The sequence below is a fragment of the Muntiacus reevesi genome, chromosome 3 (assembly GCF_963930625.1).
Source record: "Muntiacus reevesi chromosome 3, mMunRee1.1, whole genome shotgun sequence".
NCBI lineage: Eukaryota > Metazoa > Chordata > Mammalia > Artiodactyla > Cervidae > Muntiacus > Muntiacus reevesi.
This window is the reverse complement of record NC_089251.1, coordinates 115,943,362-115,968,299: the sequence shown is the minus strand read 5'-3', so window position 1 is coordinate 115,968,299 and position 24,938 is coordinate 115,943,362. Positions and strand designations below refer to the sequence as shown.

General features: G+C 48.7%; 2 protein-coding genes across 4 annotated transcripts in view; both read right to left on the bottom strand.

Moving 5' to 3' along the window:
- Positions 1 to 1,912, bottom strand: part of KPNA6 (karyopherin subunit alpha 6) — a 53,380-nt gene extending 51,468 nt beyond the window's left edge. Inside the window, exon 1 of one of the 2 annotated variants that reach the window (XM_065930289.1) lies at positions 1,815 to 1,912. In XM_065930289.1, coding sequence (XP_065786361.1) covers positions 1,815 to 1,818 — 4 coding nt within the window. In that variant the 5' untranslated portion in view covers positions 1,819 to 1,912. Of the gene's footprint in view, positions 1 to 1,315; positions 1,434 to 1,814 lie in introns of those variants that run through there. The other variant, XM_065930291.1, reaches the window with a different exon arrangement.
- Positions 1,913 to 5,396: 3,484 nt separating this feature from the next.
- TMEM39B (transmembrane protein 39B) lies at positions 5,397 to 23,847 on the bottom strand. 2 transcript variants are annotated; one of them, XM_065930287.1, is made up of 9 exons: positions 23,736 to 23,847; positions 21,815 to 21,941; positions 21,093 to 21,312; positions 20,447 to 20,530; positions 19,987 to 20,141; positions 12,191 to 12,527; positions 10,720 to 10,907; positions 7,431 to 7,551; positions 5,397 to 5,849 (listed from the first exon to the last, which is right to left on the bottom strand). In XM_065930287.1, exons 1-9 carry the CDS (start codon positions 23,737 to 23,739, stop codon positions 5,607 to 5,609), a joined length of 1,479 nt encoding a protein of 492 aa, XP_065786359.1. In that variant the 5' UTR covers positions 23,740 to 23,847; the 3' UTR covers positions 5,397 to 5,606. The 2 variants fall into 2 exon arrangements, with proteins under 2 accessions (XP_065786359.1, XP_065786360.1); XM_065930288.1 differs by lacking the exons at positions 21,815 to 21,941; positions 23,736 to 23,847 and adding an exon at positions 20,645 to 20,727 and having other exon boundaries at positions 5,401 to 5,849; positions 21,093 to 21,146.
- Between the last annotated feature and the right edge of the window lie 1,091 nt (positions 23,848 to 24,938).

The following is a 24,938-nucleotide window of genomic DNA, read 5'->3' as shown; positions in this document are numbered from 1 at the left end:
TCTGTTTTGATATTTACAGAGCTCTTGTTGTGCTTGCGTGCTCAGTCATGTCCAGCTCTCTATGACCCCATGGACTGTAACCTACCAGGCTTCTCTGTCCATGGGATTTCCAGGTAAGAATACTGCAGTGGGTTGCCATTTCCTTCTCCAGATCTTCCTGACCCAGGGATTGAACCCATGTCTCTTGGGCTTTCTGCACTGCAGGCAGATTCTTTACCCACTGTGGTAAGCCATTGAGATCCTGTGGTATCTCATTTAATTCGTTTAATTCTTAAACACCTGGATAACACTGTCCCCTCCCTCTCTCTAGAGATGAGAAAAGAAAGGCTCAGAAAGGAAGGAAAATGACATCTATTGTGAGCTGTGCTAGATGTTTTCCATATGCATTACTGCATTTGACATTTAAGTGACTTCCCTGGATGAGAGCTAGGAAGAAGTAGGCAGGATTATAATACCAGATCTGATTCTAAACTCATTGTTGTTCAGCTCAAGGAAATAATTTATGTTTCCTCAGGATCAGGGATCTTTCAAAACTCAATCCTAGAATCTCATTTAGTTCCCTACCCCCAAAACACCCAAAATAGTTGGGGTTAGCAATTCACCTTGGAGTTACTCAGTTTCTTTCAGATTAAAGATTTCAAAGTGGGCCCACTAACAAACAAAAACAAAACACCTTTACAACTCTTGCCTAGGATTAAAAGCTTTCTTTCCCTCTTTTCCAGCCCAACCACTAGAGGGCCAGGCCACAAAAAACAGCAGCTATAAACTAGAGCTCTGGAGTGATCCACCCGGTTTAAGCCACTTACTGTGTGACCTTGCCTAAGTTACTTTACCTCCCAAAGCCTCAGTTTCCTTATCTGGGATAATAGTAGTATCTCAATAGATTGTGCAAATTAAATAAAACGTGACATGTAAAGCAATCAGAACAATGCCTGCACAACAGGAAGAGCTTAGCAAATTTAACAGCTTTTAGTGCCGGAGAAGAAGTACCACTGATGGTTCTGTCCCTAAGTCCAACGACTTCGCCATCGTAATCTCTCTCAGCACTGGCTTCGCTGGCTGGAGTCCCTTTAGAAAGAGCAACAGGTCGCTCCTTTTCTGCTAATCAGGGCCAGGCCTAAAGTCCCCGACCTATACATGGCCACGAGGTCCTGGCATTGGTTTTCTACCACTACGAAGGCTGTCACTCTGAACCCAACCGAACCACCCCAATTCCGCCTCGGTTCGGGAAGTTCTTCAGGCCTTCAGCGGCCCAAGCTGCTTTTGGCATGGCTACCCTTGGTTACCAGGCCTAGAGAGGGATTGCCTGGCGTACCTTCGCCAGAGGACTTTCTCTCTCAGACGTCGGCAGGATTTCCCTAAGTTCAGGGGAGTCAGTGAATCCAGTTAACAGGCGCGTCGGTCAGACACACGCCTGGAGAGGGCTCCCTTAGCGTCGCCCGGGCCTGCCACCCGGAGCCCGGCCCCCAGTCCCGCCGCCTGGAGCCCGGCCCCCAAGCCCAGGCTCGCCACAGACCAGAGGGTCGGCCCCTTTCTAGCCTCCGGGAACGCGTGCGATCCGGCCCAGGGCCACCACGTGGGGGTTCCAGAAGTGACAAGGTATTCCCGGAACCAACCCCCAAAGACTGCTCCCCGCATGGGCCCTAACCCGGCCCCAAATTGGCCTGAGCGGCGCTCCCGGCCTGGCTTCTCCCCTCAAATCTATTTGGAGGAGATTCAGACATCCTCTACAGCCTGAAGACAGGCTCTCGCCAGACTCCAAGCCCCCAGACTGTCTCAGCCCGAATCCCCAATTGCCTGGTTTCCTTACTCACCCATCGCGGCTCCGCTCGCTTCTACTTGGCGGCGGCAGCGGCGGCAGCTACAGCGGCAGCTTCAGCAGACAATATGGCGGATCTGCAGGACGGCAGCCCGGAAAGGACAAACAACTTAACATTCAATCCCGGGAAGAAACGCGCTTTCGGCCCCAACGCCTAGTTCCCACAGACGAGTTCGTTTAAAGAGACCGCAGCTGCTAAAGGCGGGGAACTGGGATGAGATATGAAAGGAGTGGGTGGAGGAAAACTGGGAGGGACACCTACTAAAGAAAGTTAAGCTGCTTAAGATTTCTCAGCTTCTTATTCCTACTATTTCCTCTTTGTAGTGAAAGGTCTCCTCCCGTAGAAACTTTTTCTTCCAAAAAGGTATTCCTTCCTTTTGTATTAATAGTTAAAACTACGCGTAGATCCTGAACTGGATATGAATAAGGAGTTATCTGGCAAGGTAAAGTGACTTGCCCAAGGATATAGAGACAAGGAAATGAAGAAATCTAAAGTAAAGCTGATTACAATCCTATTGGGAGATAAGTAGAAAATTGACACTGGTGTCGGGCTTTATAGTTGACAGAGCGCTTCTTTATCCCTGCTGCAAGCTCTCTGAGGGCAGAGGTCAGTTCTGTATCCTTTATTACTGCTCTTCAGCACCTAGCATGGTATCTGGGACAGGTTATGTGCTCTATAAATATTTATTGAATGAATAAACAAACGAATGAACAGATCTGTGAGTTACACAAAACAAGGAATATGATCTCCTTTTTCTGAGATGAGGCAATTGAGGCTCTGAGGCTCAAGTGTCTTTTGTTGTTGTTGTTGGCTGCACACTGTGGCATGTGGGATCTTAGTTCCCTGAACCGGGATCGAGCCCTCATCCCCTGTAGTGGGGAGCCTGTAATCTTAACCACTGAACCACCAGGGAAGTTTCTTATGTGCCTTTTGAATCAGGAAATTTATGGCTGGTACACATTAGACCTCCCTTTTTGCATAATCACATTCCGGTCCTCCTGTTCCCCACCTCAACACACAGAGGAAGGCTATGTCTTTAAGCCATGGATCCCAAGAAGGAACTATCTTTTGGGAGCTGAGGTCCTGTCACAACAAATTGCCATCTCTAGTTGTGTACCCAGCCCACTGACGGAAGCAACTCAAAAAGCCAGTTCTAGGAATCGGGGGTCAGGAAGTGGAGCCTTATCTTTCTCTTCCTACTGCCCTTGCTGAAGGTCAGGCCCCTTTGTTCTCTGCGGGTCTGTTTTACCTGTCTCCACACTGGTCTCCTGTGTCCAGGTTCTCCCACTTGTACCCACTCTTTGGCTCTGGTGTCTTAGTTGCGGCACTGGGGATCTTTAGTTGTGGTATGCAGAATCTAGTTCCCTGACCAGGGATCGAACCCAGGCCCCCTTCATTGGGAGCTCAGAGTCTTAGCTACTGGACCACCAGGGAATTCTGTACTGCAACCCCCCCCCTCCCCCCCCCCCCCCCCCCCCCCCCCCCCGATCTCTTTAAAAGCAGAGACCTTATCATGTTAGGCTGGTCCTTACTGGCTTCTTGGGCAACTCCCCACCAGACAATCCAGGCTCCATTCATATTTGGGGAACTACATTTCCCCATGTATGCTCCTATCTTCTTTTGCGCCTTTCCATACGCTTTTTTAAAAAGTATTTTTATTTATTTATTTTCGGCTGTGCTGGGTCTTCCTTGCTGGGTGCCAGCTTTGCTTGTGGCAAGCAGGGGCTACTCTTTGTTGTGCGTGGGCTTATCATTGCAATGGCTTCTCCTGTTGTAGAGCACCAGCTCAAGGGCCACGGGCTTAGTTGCTACAAGGCAACTAAGGTCAATCCCCGACCAGGGATCGAGCCCACGTTCCTGCATTTTCAGGCAGGGTCAGCCTATGTCCTCTCTGCTTCCTAGTGTCCTGGACACACATTCCCCTCAGCACTTGGCACCCTAAGTTGTTCACAAGGTGTCTCTCTCTCCTGGTTGTCTATGGAAGAGACTGTATCTTCCTCATCTTTGTCTCTGTCCCAGTGTCTGGCGCAATGCCTGACTCAACAAAAGCACCAAAAACATTTGCTGCAGTGTCTGTCTTCTATGCACCACCAAGGGAGCGCCAGTATAACTTGTGGCTGAACAAGGGCTCAGGGGACATGCTCAGACTAGATGAGTGTCTATAACTGTGTCTCTTCTCCTGTCAGCCCCTGAGCCCTCCATTCTATGCTCCACGGGGAGCCAGGAGGGCTTCCAAGGGGCTTCATTTCCATTCTTGTCCTTAGCCTTGCTCACATTCCCTCCTTTGTTGTTCACTTCCTAAGTCCTATCCGACTCTTTGGGACCCCATGGACTGTAGCACGCCAGGTTTCCCTGTCCTTTGCTGTCTCCCAGAGTTTGCTCAGACTCATGTCCATTGAGTCAGTGATGCCATCTAACCATCTCATCCTCTGTCACTGCCTTCTTCTCCTGCCATCAATCTTTCCCAGCATCAGGGTCCTTTCCAGTGAGTTGGCACTTTGTATCAAGTGGCCAAAGTAGTTCAGCTTCAGCTTCAGCATCAGTCCTAATGAATATTCAGGGTTGATTTCCTTTAGGATTGACTGGCTTGATCTTCCTAGCCTATAGCCATTGATCCTCCCTCATCCAGTCCCTGCAGACCTTTCCAGCTCCAACCCACCTCTGCCTCACTTTCCTTATCTTTCCTATTCTAGAAACCACATTCTGCTTACCTCCCCGGACACACCAGAATGTTCCAAATCTCTTTGCTATTGCTCTGCTTGAAGCACCTTTTCCTCCTCTTGTCCCCCTGCGAAGTGGCTGATACAACTCAGACTGTCTCCTCCTCCAAGTCCAGAGAGCATTCAGTGTTCTCTCCCATGAGCTATTCTGTACCTTGTAACTGTTATACCCACCTGCGTATAGTGACATTTGTTTCTGTGTCTTGGCATCTTCACCATCTACCATGGTACCTGGCACAGGGCAGGGTCTCAGTGACTGCGTGCTGAGAATCGGGACATCACATCAGGACAGCAATGTCATCAAAAACCCTCTTTCGGGGCCCAGCTCTTATACTTTCTAGCTGTGTTACCTTGGGCAAATCACTGTAGCTTCCTAAGCTTCCATTTTTCATCTACAGGAGTGACAGCACCTACCTCCTAGGATTGTCATAAAAATGGGATTAAGGACTTGGTGGCTGAGACGGTGAAGCGTCTGCCTACAATGCGGGAGACCTGGGTTCAGTCCCTGGGTCGGGAAGATCTCCTGGAGAAGGAAATGGCAACCCACTCCAGTATTCTTGCCTGGAAAATCCCATGGACGGAGGAGCCTGGTAGGCTACAGTCCATGGGGTCGCAAAGAGTCGGACACGACTGAGCGACTTCACTCACTCACTCCTGTACCACAGGGAGAGCAGCCTTTGGCATACAGCAGCTACCACTGCTACGGTGATCTCTGGTGTTTCCTCATCTTTTCTCCACTGGAGAAGGCAGAGTTCATACGCCCCCAGCAGCGCACATGGGGCTTCCTGGCCCAGAATCCCACACCTCTGCTCGCTGCCTGATGGGCAAGAGGGGAAAGAAATACAAGACACAGGCTTACTGGGAGTATAAAAATAGGACTTTTTTTTCCTCATAATCACATCAATTATCAAAGAAAGAAACAGTATGTAACAAAAATACAAAGCTCTGGTGGATTTTTTTGTCTGGTTTTTTTTTTTTTTTGCCCCTCACCCATCCCTCCCACACAGCTGCTTCCCAGGGAGCCCCTGGCTGAAGCCTGAATGCTGTCCCTGGGTCGCCCTGGGGCTCAGGAGAACCGGTGGTCTAGGTCCCTCTGGGAGTTGGCCGAGTATGAGTACGCCTTGCCCAATACCAGGCGGTCCCGCAGCAGCTTGAAGAAGGCGTAGTAGTTGCTGAAGAGGATTAGTGCCAGTGAGATGGTCTGGTGCCACTTGTCGGAGGACATTAAGGAGTATAGCTGGTAGACGATGACTGCGCCCTCCAGCAGCAAAAGGATGTTCAGGATCCGAAGGGGTTTGCTGAAAAAGAACTGCCCGGGAAAAGAGTAGGCATGGACTGGAAAGTAGGCTCCAGAAATCTGCCTCTTGGATGGGGTTTCTGGGTGGCCAATGAAGGGGTCAAGCTCTTGGGGCCCCACGCAGACTTGGGTGGGGAGCTGGCATTTGCAGGGTTAGGTATAGACCTTGTCACCTCTCTGCCTTTATTTGTGGGCCACTGCCTCCCTGGGACTTCCTGGTGGTCCACTGGTTAAAACTCTACCTTCCAATGCAGGGGGCATGGGTTTGATCCTGGTCAGAGAACTGAGGTCCCACATGCCGTGGGGTACAGTCAAAAAAACAAAGACTACTGCTTCCTACATAGTTGTTTAAGAGCCTGATCAACTTCTACCTTTTCCCAGCAGCTTTTCTTGAGGGGTCTGGCTTGCCCTGTCAGACTTTTTCTGGCTGAAAAGCAGTATGTGACCTTCTGGGTACTGTCAGGCCTGAACAATGTAGTATCTTATGACAGAGACATATAAAGTTATTACAGACTCCACAGCCTGAGTCCCACTATTGTGTGTGCAGCATTCCTCAGCTGGGCCAGAAGCTTCCAGGGAACACGGACACATATCACTCTTACCTGATGTCCACAGAGCAAGGTAGAATATAGAGGACTAAGAAAAATTTTCTGATTGATTTAAAAGAATGATCAATGTCCAGGGTTCATGATTCTGCAGGGGCCAAGGTACCTAAACCTCAAGAATTAATTATAGGATGGGAGGAGGAGTGGCAAGGAACAGGAGTCCAAGACACCAGCAAGCCAGGCTCAGCTCTGTACCTGAGGGTTGCAGGACCTTGGGCAGGTCCCCTTCCTGTCTGGACCTCAGGTTTCTCTACTGGGAAGTAAAGAGATAAGTCCAGATCTATGGTTTTTCAAACTGTGTTCCTTGGAGCCCCAGGTTCTAGGGGGGTCTTCTAGGAGCTATTGCAGTGTTGAGTGGGACATGAAAGGAGTTTCAACCCTTTCAAGCAGAGCTGCACTGAGAGGTCCTATATACTGAACTTTAGTTTGGCTGTGTTGGAAGAAAGAACTCTGACAGTAAAATAAGTAAATGAAACTCACCAGCCTAGATAATTTTGACCAGCCCTTTCCATTGTGCTGAGTCTGTGAGTCAATACCATTAGTTCCCAGGTTTCCCAGTAAGGCATCCTTGGAACAAGTTAAATTCTCTGAGTCAATTGCATACCTAAAAACTGGGACAGCCCTGGTACTTCTCTCTTACACAGGGTTCTGATGAAGCCTGAACGGGAGGGTACATAGGAAGTGCTGACCACAGGGCCTGGCACACAGTAAGAAGGATGACTGTAAGGATTTTCACCACCAAGAACCCCGCCTTTTGTTGTATTATCTTCTCCATCCGAAGTTTTCAAAGATCTGGTACCAAGTGTGCTGTAGTTCTAAGTGATCATCTGTATGAATGTCCTTGGGCTGCACGTTTGCAGTGTCTTCTTTTGGATTTGAGAACTATGGAAAATAGCCTTCTCTTGCTATGATATCACCTTCCTGCCCAGCTGACCCTCCCGCTCTCTAGATCAGGCACCACCCCTCCATCCCAGCGGAGGAGACTCACGTGGAACCGGAAGTGGGAGACGTCGGAGGGAATGGCCACGTTGTAGTGGCCCACTGCTTTGTAGACGTTCTTGCTGTGCTTCACCAGCACTCCCTGTGGCCACATGCATTCTTCAGTCCACCTGGAGGCATAGTCCAACAGAACCCCTTACGTCCAGCTCACCCCCAGGAGGGGACGCGGACGGACTGGGCATGGGGGCTCTATTCCCATTATCACATAGCTACAGTGACTCTCCTTTTCTGGGTCTTAGCTGCCTCTTCTGTAAAATGGGTTAAGAATCACAAGAAATTCACTGCACTGGAGTCAGAAGATTTAGGGCTGACATTCATGTCTCTGACAGATTTCAAGAAAACCCTTTTCCCTCTTCCCTCGGGTCATTTTCTTCATCTAGCCTCCCGTCAGCCTCACCTCGAGCCTCCAGGCAGTCCACTGCACAACTGCCCGAGTGGTCTTTGTAAAACACCAAGCTGAGCCTGACTAGTTCCTCCTCAAAACCCTTTGAAGGCTTTCCAGTGCCATTGGAGTCAAGCCCCAAGGATGTGTTCTGGCCTCCGAGGGAGGCCTTCCATGACCCCCACCACACAGCGCCTGCTCAAGCCGCCCCGAACTGCCTCTAGTTCCTCCAGCATACCTGACTGCTCTTGTCTCTGTCTCTTCATCAAGGTGCTCCCTCTAGCTGCAATGCCCTTCCTGACACCTTATCCTTCTGGCAGGCTCTATGTCATCTTTCAAAACCCAATATCCTTCAGAAAGTCTTTGTCAAGCTCCCCACAGAGTTCAGCATCCTTTAAATGGTCCCTGCTATTGGTCCACTTTCCCCAATGTGTTGTCATTTATTTATTTCCCTGTATCCCTCACTAGTCTGGGAGGGCTGAAGGGAAGGGATGGCGTCCAGCTCATGTCTGTGTCCTCAGAGCGTGCCACACAAGAGGCCTGGCGCAGAGAGACCCCCACAGGGCATGTGAAGAAGGTTGTGAGACCAGTGAATTTTCTTCCAGTGTTCTTTGAGATCTCCTAGGAACTCCAAGGGTCCTGGGCCAGTGAACTGAGAATCGCTGTCTCCAAGAAGATCAATCTCATCGAGCTATTGATTCTTTCATTCAAAAAAGTGACCATGTGATTTCTCAGGTTTGATCCTTGGGTTGGGAAGATTCCCTGGAGTAGGAAATGGCAACCAGCTCCAGTATTCTAACCTGGAAAATTCCATGGACAGAGGAGCCTGGAGGACTACAGTCTAAGGGGCCACAAAAGAGTCAGACACAACTGAGTGTGCACACACACACACACACACACACACACACACCCCATGTCATATGTAACAACATGGATGAAACTCACAGAGAATACGCAGACTGAAAGAAGCTGGGCCCAAGAACGTCTATTCTATGATTTACTTTATGTGAAGTTGTAGAATAGAGAAAACTAGCCTATGGTGAAATGAAGTGAAAGATGGTTGCCAGAGGGAGGGGGTCCTTGGGAAGGGCCAGGAGGAAATTTTCTGATTGGCTGGAAATGTTCTGCATCTTGACAAGGGATGGGTTACAAGGTGTGTATGCCTTTCATCAAAACTCAAGAGAACTGTGCACTTTTTAAGACTTATACATTTCAACTATAAGGAAATTTTACCTTAAAAAAAAAAAAAACTATACACAAAAAATCTGCTGTGGACCTATCACAAGCCAGGCATTTTGCCAGGAGTGAGGAGATGGCCAAGTGCTTGTTAGACAAGGACCCTGACCTCCAAGAGCTTTAGTCCTGGAATGACGGGCAAGTAACCAAGCAAACACAGCAGAAAGTGTTAGGCACAATGCTCATGGTTCTGTGGGGGTGAGGGAGCACAGGCAGAGCAGGGACACTGAACCTGTCCTGGAGGGGGTCAGGGAAAAGATTCCTGGAGGAAGCCATGTGCTAAAGGATGAATAGGAATTAAGCAGGAAAAGAAAGTTGGAAAGGCCATTTAAGGCAAAACATGTATTAAATGCAAAAGTCTGAGTATAGAAGTACAGACAGAATTTGAGGATCTGCAGAGATTGGGTCTGGCTGGAGCAGAAGATGAGTCGGGTTAGGGGAAGAGATGAGGCAGAAAAGGCTGGCAGGAGCCAGTTCATCATGAGATGCCATGTGAAGGAGCTTGGATCTTACCTGCAGACTATGGTGAGGCATGGACAGGTTTATCCTTGTATTTAGCCATGTACTATCTTTCTCTTTCCCCCTCCTCTCAGAACCTTAAGCCTAAGTCAAGCCCCACTTCGGCCCATTTGGCAACACCATCCGCTTTCTGGACCACCTGGATAGAGGAGGGACCTTGACTGGCACGCAGGGCCAACATTAGGAGGCTGAGCCTCTGTGGCCTCCCTCTACAAACCTGTCCTAGGGACCTCTTCTCTGCCAGGCCTGTGCTGGGCCCAAGACTCAGATGTGATACAGGGGTGGTCCCAGCCTTGAGGAGCTTCCAGTCTAATGGGGGAATACAGACAGGAAAATTAGCATAACTGGGGTGAAAATACTATGAAGAAGGGCTGTAGAAATGCTAAGCGCCAGGAAGGACGTCAGGCTGAGGGGAGGACAGCCCAGCCCCTCAGGGCTCCTGAGCATGGTGACATTGGCCTCTGCTCTGACTGCAATGCCATCCCGCAGCTGGCCCTCTTTCACCCCACTCAACTAACTCTTCGTGTACACAGTTATCACCCGCACCAGCCTGAGTACTCCTCAAGGGGTCTCATCTTAGCTCTTTCCTCCTGCAGCTCTTCTTCCCTGGTCAGGTTATGTCATCATCTAAGAGAGCACCATATCCCGTTAATCAAACAGGTTTCTAAGGCACACCTTGGAATGGGTCCCTCCACTGTTCAAAACCCTTCATAGCACCTCTCTCCTTAGAGGTCAAAGTCCAAGCTCCTTTGTTCAATACACAGCACCAAATCTGGGATGGATTAGGTAGATGCAACGCTTGCTGAAAGAGTAGATGAGCCAATGACTGGATGGATGAGTGGAAGGAGGGAAGTAATGAATGAATGAATGCATGAACAGATCAGCCAATGAGTGACTACATAAGTCAGCGAATGACAAAGTCGACAAGTCTATGAATTTACCACCTGCCCCCTTCCTATCTCCAAGACACTGCAAGTTACCCAGGGACAGGGGGTATGTCCTTGCTGGGCCCTGCCATATTCTACTCTGGCCACGAGGCCTAGCATATAAGACATGCTCAGTAACTATTTGCCGACTGACTGAATGAGTTGATGGCGAGGGCAGGGGGGCGCTGGGGTGGGGCAGAGAAGGGCAGACTCACGGGTGTTGTAGCACGTTGGAGCACAGTGCCGGGTCCACCTTCTGCCAGCAGCCCAGGTGGGCAGCGGCCTTGTGCAGCAGGTCGCAGTAGCTGGCAGGCAGCAGGTGCTGCATGAGGATCACCGAGGTGCTGATGGACACCAGCAGGAAGAGCTCGCAGGACCAGCGCTTGTCATAGTAATGTGTGTTCTGGAGGCAGCGGGAGGTGAGTGAGGCCACAGACACCCATAACGGCCTCACGCCCTCCCCTTCTCTGACTCCCTCTTTCCTCAGAGATCAGGACAGCCCTAGACAGACCTTGGGGTGGCCTGAGACCAAAGATCAAACACCTAACAAAGGCAGCTTAATCATGGGCTTAAACCCTGTGCCCACTACTCAGCTTTCTCTTTCTTTTTGGGGGGGTAAGAAGTAGATATATTCAGAGAAAAATACACTTCACCGAATCTGGGCCAACCTAGAAGGCAAGAGGCCTCAGTTTTCTACGAAGAAAAATTACTCTCACTCTGAGCCAGAGAACAGGTCCTGGGATTCAATAGAAATGAGCTCAAATCTTGGCTCCGCTGCTTAGTCACTATGTGACCTTGGGCAAGTCACTTTACTTCTCTGCAGTCTAGCTTCCTCATCTGGCAAATGAGGATAGAAGTAGCCACTTCTGAGAGGTGTGAGGAGGATACTACTACTCAAGAAAGCTCTAGCATGTTGCCCAACAGACGTGAAGTCTTCTCAACCCCCAATCCGTCAGTGCAGCCCGTCCTGGGAGAAATGTAACGAGCTGGCTGGGGATATGCCTTCCCAGATGGCCACACAAGGCAGAGAGGGAGCATGGGCTTTTGGAATCACCCAGATCTGGATGCATCTGGCTTTTGGACTTGATAGAGCGGGACGCTGTGACATGCCTGGGCCAAAACAGCCACAGTGGAATACAAAATGACTCCTTTGTATACAAAGTATACTCCTTTTCAAGTATCATGAACAATATGCCGTGGGCCCCTCACTGGCTGGGTAACCTAGTGCAGGCCACGTTCGTTCAGCAAGCCTTGTCTTTTCCACTCTGAAACGGAGGCATTTGGGATTGACATGTATGTCCTGTTATATATTTAAAATGGATAACCCACAAGGACCTACTGGGTAGCACAGAGAACTCTGCTCAATATTATGTGGCAGCCTGGACGGGAGGGGAGTTTGGGAGAGAAGGGATACATGTGTATGTATGGCTGAGTCCCTTTGCTGTCCCCCTGAAATGGTCGCATCATTGTTAATTCGCTCTACTCTAATACAAAAGAAAAAGTTAAAATATATATATATATAAATAAACAAATAAAAGGGAGGCAGTAGTCACTCTGGCCCTCGAGAGAACAGATGGAAATCTCATCAAGAGCAGCATCGTTTCTGCCAGCAGGAGGGCTCCTGGAGCACAAGCAGCAGGTGAGGCCCCGGGCAGACCCCTCCCCTCCCTGGGTTAAGCTACACACCTTCACGAACCAGACAGGCACAAAGGCCACGTAATAGGCGCTCAGCATGGCGCTGACCAGCACCTCCTTCATGCGCCAGTTGAAGTCCATCTTGAGGAACTCCACCTCGCTGCGGATGAGGCTGGGCGACAGGCAGCAGGCGTGGGTGGGCATGGCCTCGGGGCCGTACAGCTGCTTCGTGTGCTGCTTCCACGTCTCCCGCAGGGTCAGCAGGTAGTCCCGGCTCCGCGCCAGGCCACTGACCGCCTCCCGGGGACCCACGGTGGCCATGTGGCTGAAGAGGTTTGTCTTGCGGAGGTCACAGTTCAGCTGCAGGAACGGAATGTACATCCCAAACCTGCTGGGGAAGACAGTGGTGAGGGCAGGCCTGACCATGGGCCAGGATCCCAACCCTTAACCACCCAGGGAATCTTCTTTCCTCCTGGGCTTTAGCTGTCCTGGCTGCTCCGAGGGGAGACTCTACCTGTCCTTCCAGCTAGCCAGCCTCCCAGGCAATGATCAGTCATTCAACACCAGTGTTAGCCCTGAGCAGGGAACAAGCCCTGTATGGAGTGGTGGGAATACAGTAGGAGGCAAGACCCGAGTCTCAGCCCCCCAGTCTATCGCCGTCCAGCAGTAGTCACAACAGCCCACATTCCCTGGGCACATCCTGCGCTCCAGATACTACACGAACTGCTTTACATGCACTTTCTTCTGTTTCTCCTAACTCTGTGTTAGGTTCTATTATTTTGTGCCCTTTTCAGCAGAGAAAGCTGTGGCTCAGAGAGGTGGAGGAGTAGCTTTGGAAAAGTCACACAATTAGTAAGGAAGCAATAGAGCTGGGATTTAAATCCGGAACTGTCTGGGACCCGAGATCAAGACAGACACTCAACAAATAAAAGCAATTCATGAATTAAAAATGTACGTGGTACCACGAAAGGGAGGTAGATGTGGCCAAGGCTGCCTGTAAGGGCTGCTCTTAAGTTTATGGAGGGGGACAGTTCAGGAACAGTATTTGTGGCGTGTCTATTATGTGCTAGGCACTGAAATAGGCCCTTAAACAGTATAAACCCCTTCATCTCAGGTGTAACCTTAAGTTAAGGGATGGAGTGTATGGCTAATATAATATAAGGAGAAAATTAGATAGACTCATAGCTAGGAAGAGTAGATAACTAAACCAGGTAAGTGCCAAGCACAGCACACAGAATATCCTTACAGGTTCTCTTTACAGGCATTCCTTGTTGTAGCTTATGCTATGCTACAGTCATGTCTGACTCTTTGCAACCCTGTGAACTATAGCCCACCAGGTTCCTCTGTCAATGGGATTCTCCAGACAAAAATACTGGGACCGGTTGCCATGCCCTCCTCCAGGGGATCTTCCCAACCCAGGGATGGAACCCATGTCTCATTATGTCTCTTGTATTGGCAGGCAGGCTCTTTATCACTAGTGCCACCTGCCAAGCCCTTCAGTTCAGTTCAGTCGCTCAGTCATGTCCGACTCTTTGCGACCCCATGAATCGCAGCACGCCAGGCTTTCCTGTCCATCACCAACTCCCGGAGTTTACTCAAACTCATGTCCATCGAGTCGGTGATGCCATCCAGCCATCTCATCCTCTGTCGTCCCCTTCTCCTCCTGCCCCCAATCCCTCCCAGCATCAGGGTCTTTTCCAGTGAGTCAACTCTTCGCACGAGGTGGCCAAAGTGTTGGAGTTTCAGCTTCCAAGCCCTTAGGGCCTCTCAATTTCCCCAGGTCCTCAGACATAGCTCCAGAAGGGTGCCTGGGCTGCCAATGAGAATTCTACTTTTCCTTATCTATAGTAATGTTCTCTTCCTTTATTCTGAACTTCCAAGAGGGGATATAGTGTTCTTGGGCACGCATATAATTAGCCTCTTTGGGTTTTTGCTTTCTGATCTATCTAATGGGAATGCTACTACCTTCCCTCCATTAAGGTTAAAGTAAGATAACAGATAGGGCTTCCCTGGTGGCTCAGACGGTAAAGAATCCACCTGCAATATGGGAGACATGGGTTCCATCCCTGGGTTGGGAAGATCCCCTGGAGGAGGGCATGGCAACCCACTCCAGTACTCTTTCCTGGAGAATCCCCATAGATAGAGCAGCCTGACAGGCTGCAGTCCACGGGTCACAGAGTCGGACATGAGTGAGGACTAAGCAGAGCACGCAAAGATAACAGAGAATTTTGGTCAAGAGCATAATCTTTGGGATCAAACAGGCCAGTGTTAAAACCCCAGCTCTGCCACTTACTAATGCTGTGATTTAGGGCAAACTACATAACGTCTATGAGCCTCAGTTTCCTTAACGTGCCTTAAGTGACATAGCTTGTATCGATTCTCTATGCTCAGTAGGCATTATGCTAGTGTTTTCATAAACACTCTTTAGTTGTTAATCTTTGTAACAATGCCCAGCATGGTGTCTGGTCCGGAATAGAAGAGCAGTACAATTTTGTTTAGAAAAGAAAGAGGCCAGTGATTCCATGGGACATAAAAGAACACTAAAATGGGATTCCCAAAACACTCCTCAGGATACTCGGTGGGAATGAGGGGGTGGGCATCTACATGACCACACAAGGGCTCAGATTCAAACTTAAGGACAAGTACTTAAGAATTGTCCTGGCTTTGCCGCTAAGAAGTGCAGATACAGTTACATTATTTGATAACAGCAAATGGCTGCTCTGACAGGTCAAAAGTTGGAAACATCTTCACACGCAAGATGGCAGATTCTCTTTCGTCCTCTCCATCCAAGATGTGACAGTATCCGTGTAGAAAGTAAATAAGGAAAAGTAGAAAATAAATTCGTATCAGCAAAAAGAATGGGAGTGGGGGTTATCAGTACATAAGTGATTCTGACAAATTTAGATGGCAGATGGAAACATGTTGACAAATGAGGAAGGAAGTCATCATCCAGAACTGCACTGTCCAACAGAACTATGAGTCACATATATAATTTTACATTTTCTAGTAGCCACAATAAAAAATGAAGAAATTAATTCTATACTGTTTTATTTAACCTAATATATACAAAATATTATCATTTCAACATATAAAATAATTATTTATGATACATGAGATATTTTACTTCCTTTCTTGTTTTTTTTGTGCTAAATCTTCAGAATCTGCTGTATATTTTACACTAATAGTACATTTCAATTAAAACTAGCCTATTTTAAATGTTTAATAACAATAGGCAGCTGGAAATGACTAAACTAGATAGCACAGGGCTAGATTCGTCATGAGAGGGCTACACTGGGGGCAGGAGCTGATCTGTCCAGAGTGACCCAACAGAGACTGGCTTGAAGTGGGCAACTTTGATGGAGGGTAGAAGTGAGAAGCAGGGCTGAACAAACTGGATTAAAAATGATCTGTACTCATGAGTCATTCCCTTTATTCTCCTATACAACTTACACAACCCGTCCTGAAAAATTCTTCCCTAAAGAAACTGAATAAACTGGGAATTGAGGTCTTCAATGGGGGCATTCCAGAGCAATACCTCTCTCCCCTTTCTCATCTATGGGGGCCCATAGCCTAACAAATAGCGCCTTATTCACTTGTACTAAAACAAAGTCTACCAGTCAGTATGCCCTGCCCACATACTCAGAATCAAACCTCCCATTCAGATATACAATGGCAGAGGGAGAAAAAGTGCATTCCAAGCTACTCAGTCCTTCACTTTTTTTTTTTCAGGTAAAAAGTGAATTTATTTAGAGAAAAACACTCCACAGACAGAGTGTGGGTGATCTCAGAAGGCAAGATCAGCCTCCACTCTTAAACAGACAACCAAAGAAACTAACTACACTTAGAAAACCAGCAGCATGAAACAGAAAAACTGATTCAGTGGAAAGACAAAATTGAAGGGACACAAAGAGATTTTAAAAACAAGAACAGAATGCTTTGAGAAAAGATCAATCAGAAAACAAGAGGCCTCAGAGATGAAAAATAAGATTGCTGAAAAAAATCTCAATAAAAAAGCTGGAAGATAAAGTTGAGAAAATCCCCCTAAAGGCAAAGTAAAAAGAGAGACAGAAAGACAGCTAGAGAAAGAGAGAGAAATCAAGAGAGGAGGGAGGAAAGGAGAGGAAGAAAGGGAGATAGATGAAAAGGATGATGGACAATATAAGAGAATCAGATGACCAATCTGTGAGGTCTACCATCCGATGAAGAGACGTCTTAGAACAGAAAAAAATGGAAGGGGGATATCATCAAAGAAATAATAGAAGACAATTTCCCTTACTTGAAGAGATGCCCAAACCTCCCGATTAAAAAAGTCCTAAGGTACTGACAAGACAGAACGACAAAAGCTCCACATCAGACACATTCTTGCAAAATTTCAATAATCAAAAGATAAGTAGAATATTCCTAAAAGCTTTTAGAAAGGAAAAATCAAAGTCTTTTACAAAGTAACTGGAATCAAACTAGCATCAGACCTCTCATTAGAAATGTTGGCTGCTAGAGACAAGGGAGTAACATCTTCAAAATTTTGAGAGAATATGAATTTGAACTTGGAAATCTATATTAGGCCAAACCATCAATCAAGTATGAGGGCAGAATAAAGATATTTTTAGACATGCTAGGAAAAGAATGTATATACCTCCCACATACCTCTTGTTAAGGAAATTACCTGATAATGTACTCCAGCAAAATAAGGGAGAAAACCAAGAAAGAGGAAGACATGGGATCCAGGAAAAAGAGGATCCAACCCAGGAGGGCAGTGAAGGGAAGTCCCAGGCTGAGAGCTAAACAGCAGGCCTAAAGAGCAGCCACTCCAGACTGGAGCAGGAGGATGGAGGGCTCCAGGAGGGAGGTCTCTGAAGGGGGGAAATATGGACTCTAGGCAACAGGTAGCATGACTGAAAGGCTGGGTAAACTTAAGGATATGTTGAAGGCCCATCATTCTTTTGTCAATGAGAAGAAAGGCAATTAGAAACTCCAAGAAAAATAAAAGCTATATGAGAAAGTTGCAATCTAAATATGAAGCAAACTAAAATGTGGCATGATTTTAGGCAATCGATGGAATGTAAGGCAAGAGAAACCATTTGCCCTTGACCTTAGGAACATTCTTTTTTTAAGAGCCCCAAGATTAGAATTCAGGAACTATAGAGAAGGAATATCTTTCTATGCATACTACTCGGTCCTGCAGTGAATGACAGCTTCATACTCATAATAATATCAAGGCCACTTATTGGTTTTTAATCTTTAGAATTAGTCCAAAGAATGGAAGACTTAAACATGGCTATGTAGGAGAAGGTGAATGTCAAATGTGACAATATAAGAGTACAGCTGCCAGGAAGTGATAGGAGGAAGAGGGGAGGAAAAGCTGATGGGTAGGGCTCCGAATACAATATACTTACATAAAAGACACTGACTGCTGTTGATGGAATAAAAAATACTGGCATACTCACATTATTGAAAAACAGGACCAATAGGAAACTGAAAATAATAATTGTCAAATACTAGGAACAGCATGGATAGAAGGTGAACTAAACCTTCATCTGTCATTGCAGGAAATTGATGTACATGTGCATGTAGGGGTGTGTATGTGTGTGTGTGTTGTGTGTGTGTGGTATGCTTGTATATAAAGAACATTTATTTCCAGGATATATAAGAAAACAGAAACACTGGTGGTTACCTCTCAGAAGGGAAACTGGGTAGTAACTGGGAAAGAGGAGTCAAAGGAAGGATTTATCATTCTACATTCTTTTATACATTTTGCAATTTTAATGATGCAAATCTATTACCCCACTATAAAATCAATCAATCAATACCTAAAGAAATTAAAAAAAGCACAAGGATATTAGAATTATGGAGGTGACTCAAAAAACACTTAAAATCAGAAACAGTGAAAGAGGTTGCCTATGAGAAGTGGGACTAAAAATCTGGAGGGTAGAGTTAAAGGCTGTTCTCCATCATAAGTTGTTTTTAGCTGTGCTGCACAGCTTGCAGGATCTTAGTTCCTCAAACAGGGATTGAACCTGTACCCTTGACAGTGAAAGTGCAGTCCTAACCACTGGACCACCAGGGAATTCCCATCATCATCAGCTATTTAGCACTACTGGATTTGATCATGCATCATATATACTTGTCTCATAATAATAAAAACTCAAAAAGTTAAATAATATAAAATAAAGCAAAACATGAACACTGGGTAGCATTTGAGTAGTGTTCAGAAATGGTCAAATTAAGGCAATTTTTAACATTTCTTTCAGTACAACCCTGGAGGACCATTTGTTAATATCTATCTAAAATGTAAAACAGGCCTTTTGGTGCAGTAATTCTACTTCTGAGAATCTGTTATACAGAAATATTGGATAAATGTGCAAAGATGTATGCAGAAGAATGTTCCCTGCCTCACTGTTTTCAACAGAGAAACACTAGAAACAACTCAAAAATCCACCAATAGAATACAAAACAAAACAAACTATGCAAAGTCTATTCGATGGAATACTATGAAGTGAAGAAGTGAAGTCGCTCAGTCATGTCTGACTCTTTGCAACCCCATGGACTGTAGCCTACCACTCTCCTCCATCCGTGGGATTCCAGGCAAGAGTACTGGAGTGGGTTGCCACTTCCTTCTCCAGAGGATCTTCCCGACCCAGGGATTGAACCCAGGTCTTCTGCATTGTAGGCAGACACTTTACCGTCTGAGCCACCAGGGAAGTCCTATGGAATACCATGAGGCCATTAAAAAAATGAGGCAGACCCATATATAGTGCCATAGAAAAATATCCACCTTATATGACCATGTGAAAATGTAATAAATTATACAATATCATGCATAGGGATTAATCCCATTTCTGTTTTTAAAAAACGTATGTGTGTGTACTTAGGAAAAATGTGGAAGGACACAGTGCAAAATACGGTTTTCTAAAGGACTGAGATTATGTGGGGCTTTCATTTTCTATGTTAAAAGCCTCTGTAGAGTTTAATGTTTTTATATGACACACAAATCTTTGACAATTAAAGCCCAGTTTTAACTAAAGCAAGTGTGACTGGGCTCCGAGCATGACAGTGTCCTTTTGGTCACGCAGGGGAGACAGAGAGGAGTGTCCAGCTCTGAAAAGTTTCCCAGGGAACAGAGATGGACTGGCCTGAAGAAGTTCATGACCCAGAAAGCCCAGGGGTTGGGAAATGACTGTGAATGACCAGGCAGCCAGGAGCCTGCCCCAGGAACAGCCAGGGTGGAGATCTTGCCAAAGCTCTCCCCAGTTCCAGGCTAGGAAGGGGCAGGCCTGGGCTTCTCCCAGACACCATCTTCCCATCCTCAACAATCTGGGTTCTTGCAAGATGGAGGAAGTGGATGAGCAAAGCAGACACACAGACAGACATACAGATACGCATGTGAAGACAGACATGCATGCACACACACACTTCATTCACAGATATCTGCACAGAAACACGCACACACACACAGATGTGTGCATGCACACAGACCTGGGGGAGGCACCGAGAGGTTACACAAACACCAAGACGCACAAAGAAACAGAAAGAAGCAGAGTGAAAGGAAAGGAAGAGCTAGCAAGACGAAGCCCATGCATCCCTGCTCCGGAGCTGTGGATGACACACCCAGATCTGAGCCCCCTTCTGACTTCCCCTTCAATGGCACCTTGGGGAAATTAGGCCTGCCGTCTCCATTTCTGCTCCTGCAAAAGAAGGCTAATCATCCCGATCTCAGGGCAGTGCTATCAGACAGTGTGATGAGGTTCTGTAGCTGCCTGCCGTGTGTCGGCTGGGTACAGGGGGCTCGGGGCCCAGCCACTCTTGGGGCAGAGGTCAGGAGCAGGTGCTGGGCAGTGAGGGGTACTCACGGATAGCAGAGGAACAGGAGGTTCAGGAAGGAGTAGGTCCTGAAGAGGTGAATGAGGGAGCGGCACAGACTCCAGCCTGTTGCCGTGAGAACGGTGAAACGGGTGAGGAACAGCAGGATGGAGCGAAAGAGGGTGACCTTCCCCCTTTGAGAAGCCTGGGTCAGGGGAGATAGGATGGGATGGGGCCTTGGATGGAGGTCATGGGGGCTGTGCCCAAATCCCACCCAGCATGGCCCATGATTCCCCCCCTGCAGGGTGGGCAGAACCTGTCAAGGCAAATCCTTTCTCTGGATGCTCAGGAAACTCCAAGAGCCAACGGGATGAATATTCTTCAGCCAAGTTCAAAGGGAGCCCCCAAGCAGAGGCCTCAGGGATCAAGGGCTGGGTATGCCTCCATGGTGCCCCCAGGGGGGAAAGGGGAGTCCCAAAGTCCCCGGGCCAGCCTCTGGGACCCAATCACCTCCTTCACGATGGACCCAATGAAGCGGCGGCCCAGAACGATGGTGGTCACCATCAGCAAGTTGAAGTCGATCAGGTGGAAATTCTGTCGGGGGCAGAGGCTGGGGGTCACATGGGCCCCCTGCCCGTATATGGGCTTTTCACATACCCACCTCCCCCTACCCAGTCCTTTCCATTGGGACTGTCCCCACTCTCTGACCTTCACAGGCCTCCAGCTGAGTCAGACCAGGAAAATACCTAGAGGAGTGGAACAGGACCCAGAGGAGGGAAGTGGGACAGTCCCTGGAGACAAGAGAGTGGTGTGTGAGCCCTCCTGCTCTGCTCACCCGGCCCCTGCCCCGCTCCTGTACAGAGTTCATTCCTCTCCTTGAAATAACCATGTACGCCTGCTCCCCTACAGGACTTAAGACTCTGTGCTCCTTGACATAAAATCTGAGTCAGATTCATCTCTGCTGCCCTTACGGTGTGTAGTGTGGTGCTGACCACATCGGGGTGAGTGTTCAGATGTCATCGGTTCCTGTTTAGTCCTCCCATGCCCAGTGTGAGGCCAAACACACAGGGTGCTGGGCGAGATAAGCTAAACTGAAACCAAACGTGTCACTCACTCACACACACGCACCCACAGCGGGGTCTAGCTGGGCACCTACCAGGGAGGTGTGGGAGGGCGGGTGGGAGGGCGGATACCACCACACTGTCTTGTAGATGTTGATGTAGTGGACGAAGAGGGCTATGAGCTGGCAGAAGAAGAGCTGCAGTTCAAACAGAACGCTGGCCTGGACTGGCAGCTCAGGGATCTTGCAGTGCTGCAGGGGCACGACCGTCTGGGTGGCCAGTGGAGGGCTGGAGAGGCCCGTCCCCGAGCTGCTCCTGGGGGAGAGAGGGCACAACATCAGAAGCTGCCTGGAGAACCCTACCAAGAGGGGCTTCTGGCCCAGGACCGTGGGGCAGGCTCAGAAAAGCAGCCCGGGGCAAGGATGGATGGAGTCCGCCTACTCCTTCTGCCTCTCAAAGAAGCTGACAGAGCCTTTCCCTATTCCTCCCTCATCTTATTCAGGCTTTCCAACATTCCCCAGGAAGGAAAGGAAAGGAGAGGAGAAAGGGGCCCAGAGAGGGGAGACAACTTGCCCAAGCCACCAGTGAACTAGGAGCAGAACTGTGAGTGGAATCCAGGCCTTTGGGTTCACTATACTATGTCCCAAGGTATCTGTTCCAGGGACCGCCCTCACCCAGGGACTTTTCTGCTGCTCCCTGCCCTTGAAGCCTCCATCTGGCATCTGGGGTATCATATCCTAGGGCTCAGTCAGGGAGAGCTCTGTCCAGACTGCTCCTCTGAGCCCACAGGAAGTGCAAGAGACAGCAAGTAGTTTACCTGGTGCGGGAACGGACACTGGTGACCGATGCGCTGGAAGTGTGGCCCCCACCCGAGCCCCCAGAGGATCCTGGCTCACAGAGTGGATTTCGACAGTAGGATGTCCTGTTGGGACCTCTTCGTCCTCCTGCGGGGCTCAACATAAGGTAGATCCTCAAGCCAGAGGGCATATATCAAGGATAACAACCTGGCGTCTCATTTCGTCACTCAATCACAGAGACCCATGATTGGTTCCCCTGCCTATCGCTTCAAACGCATCTCCTACCATTCTCTGCCTCGACCCCATGCTTCAGCCAGCCTAATCTTTCTCTCTTTGAGCAAACCAAGCTTACTGCTACCTTCTGCACTTGCTGTACGCTCTGCCATTCTAACTCTCTATCTTATTTCCATTTTTCTTTTCACAGTTTACTCTTCATCTTATTCATTTGTTAACCTATTTACTGCCTATCTTTTCCACTGGAATGGAAGGCCAGTGAGGTCTGTCTCTTTCACTGCTGTATCCCCTCCCTCTACCAGCGTAAGTGCTCAATAACAACACATTGATGATGATGAGGGAATGAATCCAGCAAGGTAGATTACCCAGATTAGTAAATTCAGTTTACACAGAGTCACAGGTGGTATGGGAGTCTGGGTCCTGAGCTCTTTGAACCGGTATACGCAGCTCCTTTGGGATACTACCACAAGTCCCTGTAGGCTTATGATTCCTCCAGGACCCAAGATCTGCCTTAATGGGCATCCTGAGCTCTCACAGTCAGGATTCAGGGCCTGAGCAAGTGTCAAGGGAGAATGGCATGGTTGTGAACCTAAAACATAGACCTACAACTTCTTTCTCTCAGTTGAGCAATCTAGCCCAAGCTCCCAGGTCCTGCAAAAAGCTCCTGCACAAAGCTCCTAGGCACCACCCCAGCCCCAAAGTTATGTGTGTGCTGAGTCACTTAAGTTGTTTCCAAAAGTTAATGTGTGTGTTCAGTGCGACCCCATGGACTGTAGCCTGCCAGGTTCCTCTGTCCACAGGATTTCCCAGGCAAGAATACTGGAATGGGTTGCCATTTCATACTCCAGGGGATCGTCCCAACCCAGGGATCAACCCTGTGACTCCTGCATTGGCAGGCAGATTCTTTATCGTTGAACCACCTGGGAAGCCCAAAGTTAAAGCCTTGTTCATATCTCATGACCACACAGCAGCCTCCACAGACACCCACACCCCCAGCCCTAGCTTCTCCGCCTGGAAGCTTTTCCCCAACGTTTCCAAAAAAGTTCTTGTTCAGGAACTCTGCCGCGACCAGCCCCAGCGCCAAAGCTCTGCTACTCTACCTGGCTTAGAAAACCCCACACAGGTATCCTCAGTCCAAATGCTCTACCCACACCCACTCTCCTCTCTTTAGAAGCTCTGCACCCACATATAGCCTCTCAGCCCAGAAGCTCCGCCTACACACAATTGTCAGCTCAGAAAACCCGCCCACAAACCAATAGAAGCTCTCTCTGCCCAGAAGCCCGGCTCCAGAGTGGGCTCCCTTCATCTCGAAGGTCTCCTTTCCGCCCCACCTCCCCAGTATAAAGCCCCTACTGCCCAGAAAATTTGCCCCTGCACCAGGGCCTACGGGCTAGGAGCCCCGCCCTTAGCATGAAGGCCACGCCCACGAGCAGCCCCGCCCCACTCAAGCCCGGGACAGTGGGTCCCCATTAAAGCCCCCAGGAACCTCCGCAATTTAGGAGCTCCGCCCACCCCTCCAATGTCCCGCCCCCACAACAGAAGCCCCACCCGCAAAACGACAGGAGGGGGCGGGGTCCCCCTGGGCCCAACATCCCCTCCCCCTCCCCTCGCCGGGATCCTGTCCGCGTGGGGGAGCAATTAGCAGCCTGGCCATCCTGACCCCGGAGCCCGCCCGTTCCCGGGCCAAGCCGGACCCGTGCCGCTCACCCATCTCCTCCCCCCGGCGCTCTCCGCTTCGCCGCCGCAGCTCCTGCGGGCAATATGTCGGAGGCGACGGCGGCCGAGAGAGGACTAACCGCCGCAGCCCAGTCCCCGGGTATCAGCTGCGCGCTCCCGCCCCGCCGCCAGATTTGCATACAAGGCGGGCTAGAAGCTGGGGGCGCGCTTCTTAAAGGGGCCGCCCTGGACAAAGGCAGTGCCGCGCGCTCTTTGTCTCGCGGTCTCCCACGCCCTTCCTGCAAATGCAGCTGGAAAACCCGAGAGGGAGGAGAACCTATCTCCATCTCTTCCCTTGCCTGCCTTTTCCTAGCACCTTTTCAGGACCGAGGGAGGGGGCCAGAACCTCATCTCGGTTCCTGCATCCATGAGTCGTCCACTGGCTCCTCAAACTGATCGCGTCCCAAATTGGGCTTTCATCTTTCTCTTTGGCCTTATTGCTCTTAGTCCATCCCAATCAAAACTTGGGAGTCATTTCCTCCTTTTCCTTCTACCGCCATATCCAGTCTTCCACCTAGTCTTCCTGACGCTCAGTTCAGTTCAGTTCAGTCGCCCACTCGTGTCTGACTCTGCGATCCCATAGACTGCCGCTCGTCAGGCTTCCCTGTCCATCACCAACTCCCGGAGCTTGCTCAAACTCCTGTCCATCGAGTTTGGACGTCGAACTATCTCATCCTCTGTCGTTCCTTTCTCCTTCTGCCTTCAGTATTTCCCAGCATCAGGGTCTTAATGAATTAGCCCTTCGCATCAGGTGGCCAAAGTATTGGAGCTTCAGCTTCAGCATTATTTCTCACTTCTGAGAATATGTGAGGAAGAATATCCTTCTTTCACTACATTAGTTCAAATCCTGATTCTGCCAGTTCCAAGTCTTGGATTCCTGTTTCTTGCTCTTTACTGGTAACTCACTTTACAGGGCTTGGTGAGTATTAAATGAGATAATGCATGTAGAACAGAGTCTGTTTTGATAAATGTTAACCGTCATTACTATTAAGATGTATGGCCATCACTTAACACAGAGGGAGCTCTCAATAAATGAGCTGTTACTAGTAATTGTTATGATTTCTTCCCTCATAAGACTTCTAAGTTGTCTCCATCATCTGGTACCTCCCATCAATTAGCACAATGTTTGGCATATAATAGACAACAATATTCAATTAATTAAATGATTTAGGTATTTAATTAATAGAAATTCAC

What these genes read in the sequence shown, in the direction of transcription:
- TMEM39B (XM_065930287.1), bottom strand. An exon ending in AGTGTCCGTTCCCGCACCAG is followed by an intron (nt 21,313 to 21,814) that starts GTAAACTACTTG and finishes TCTCTCCCCCAG; the next exon opens with GAGCAGCTCGGGGACGGGCC. An exon ending in CGCCCTCCCACACCTCCCTG is followed by an intron (nt 20,531 to 21,092) that starts GTAGGTGCCCAG and finishes TGCCCCCGACAG; the next exon opens with AATTTCCACCTGATCGACTT.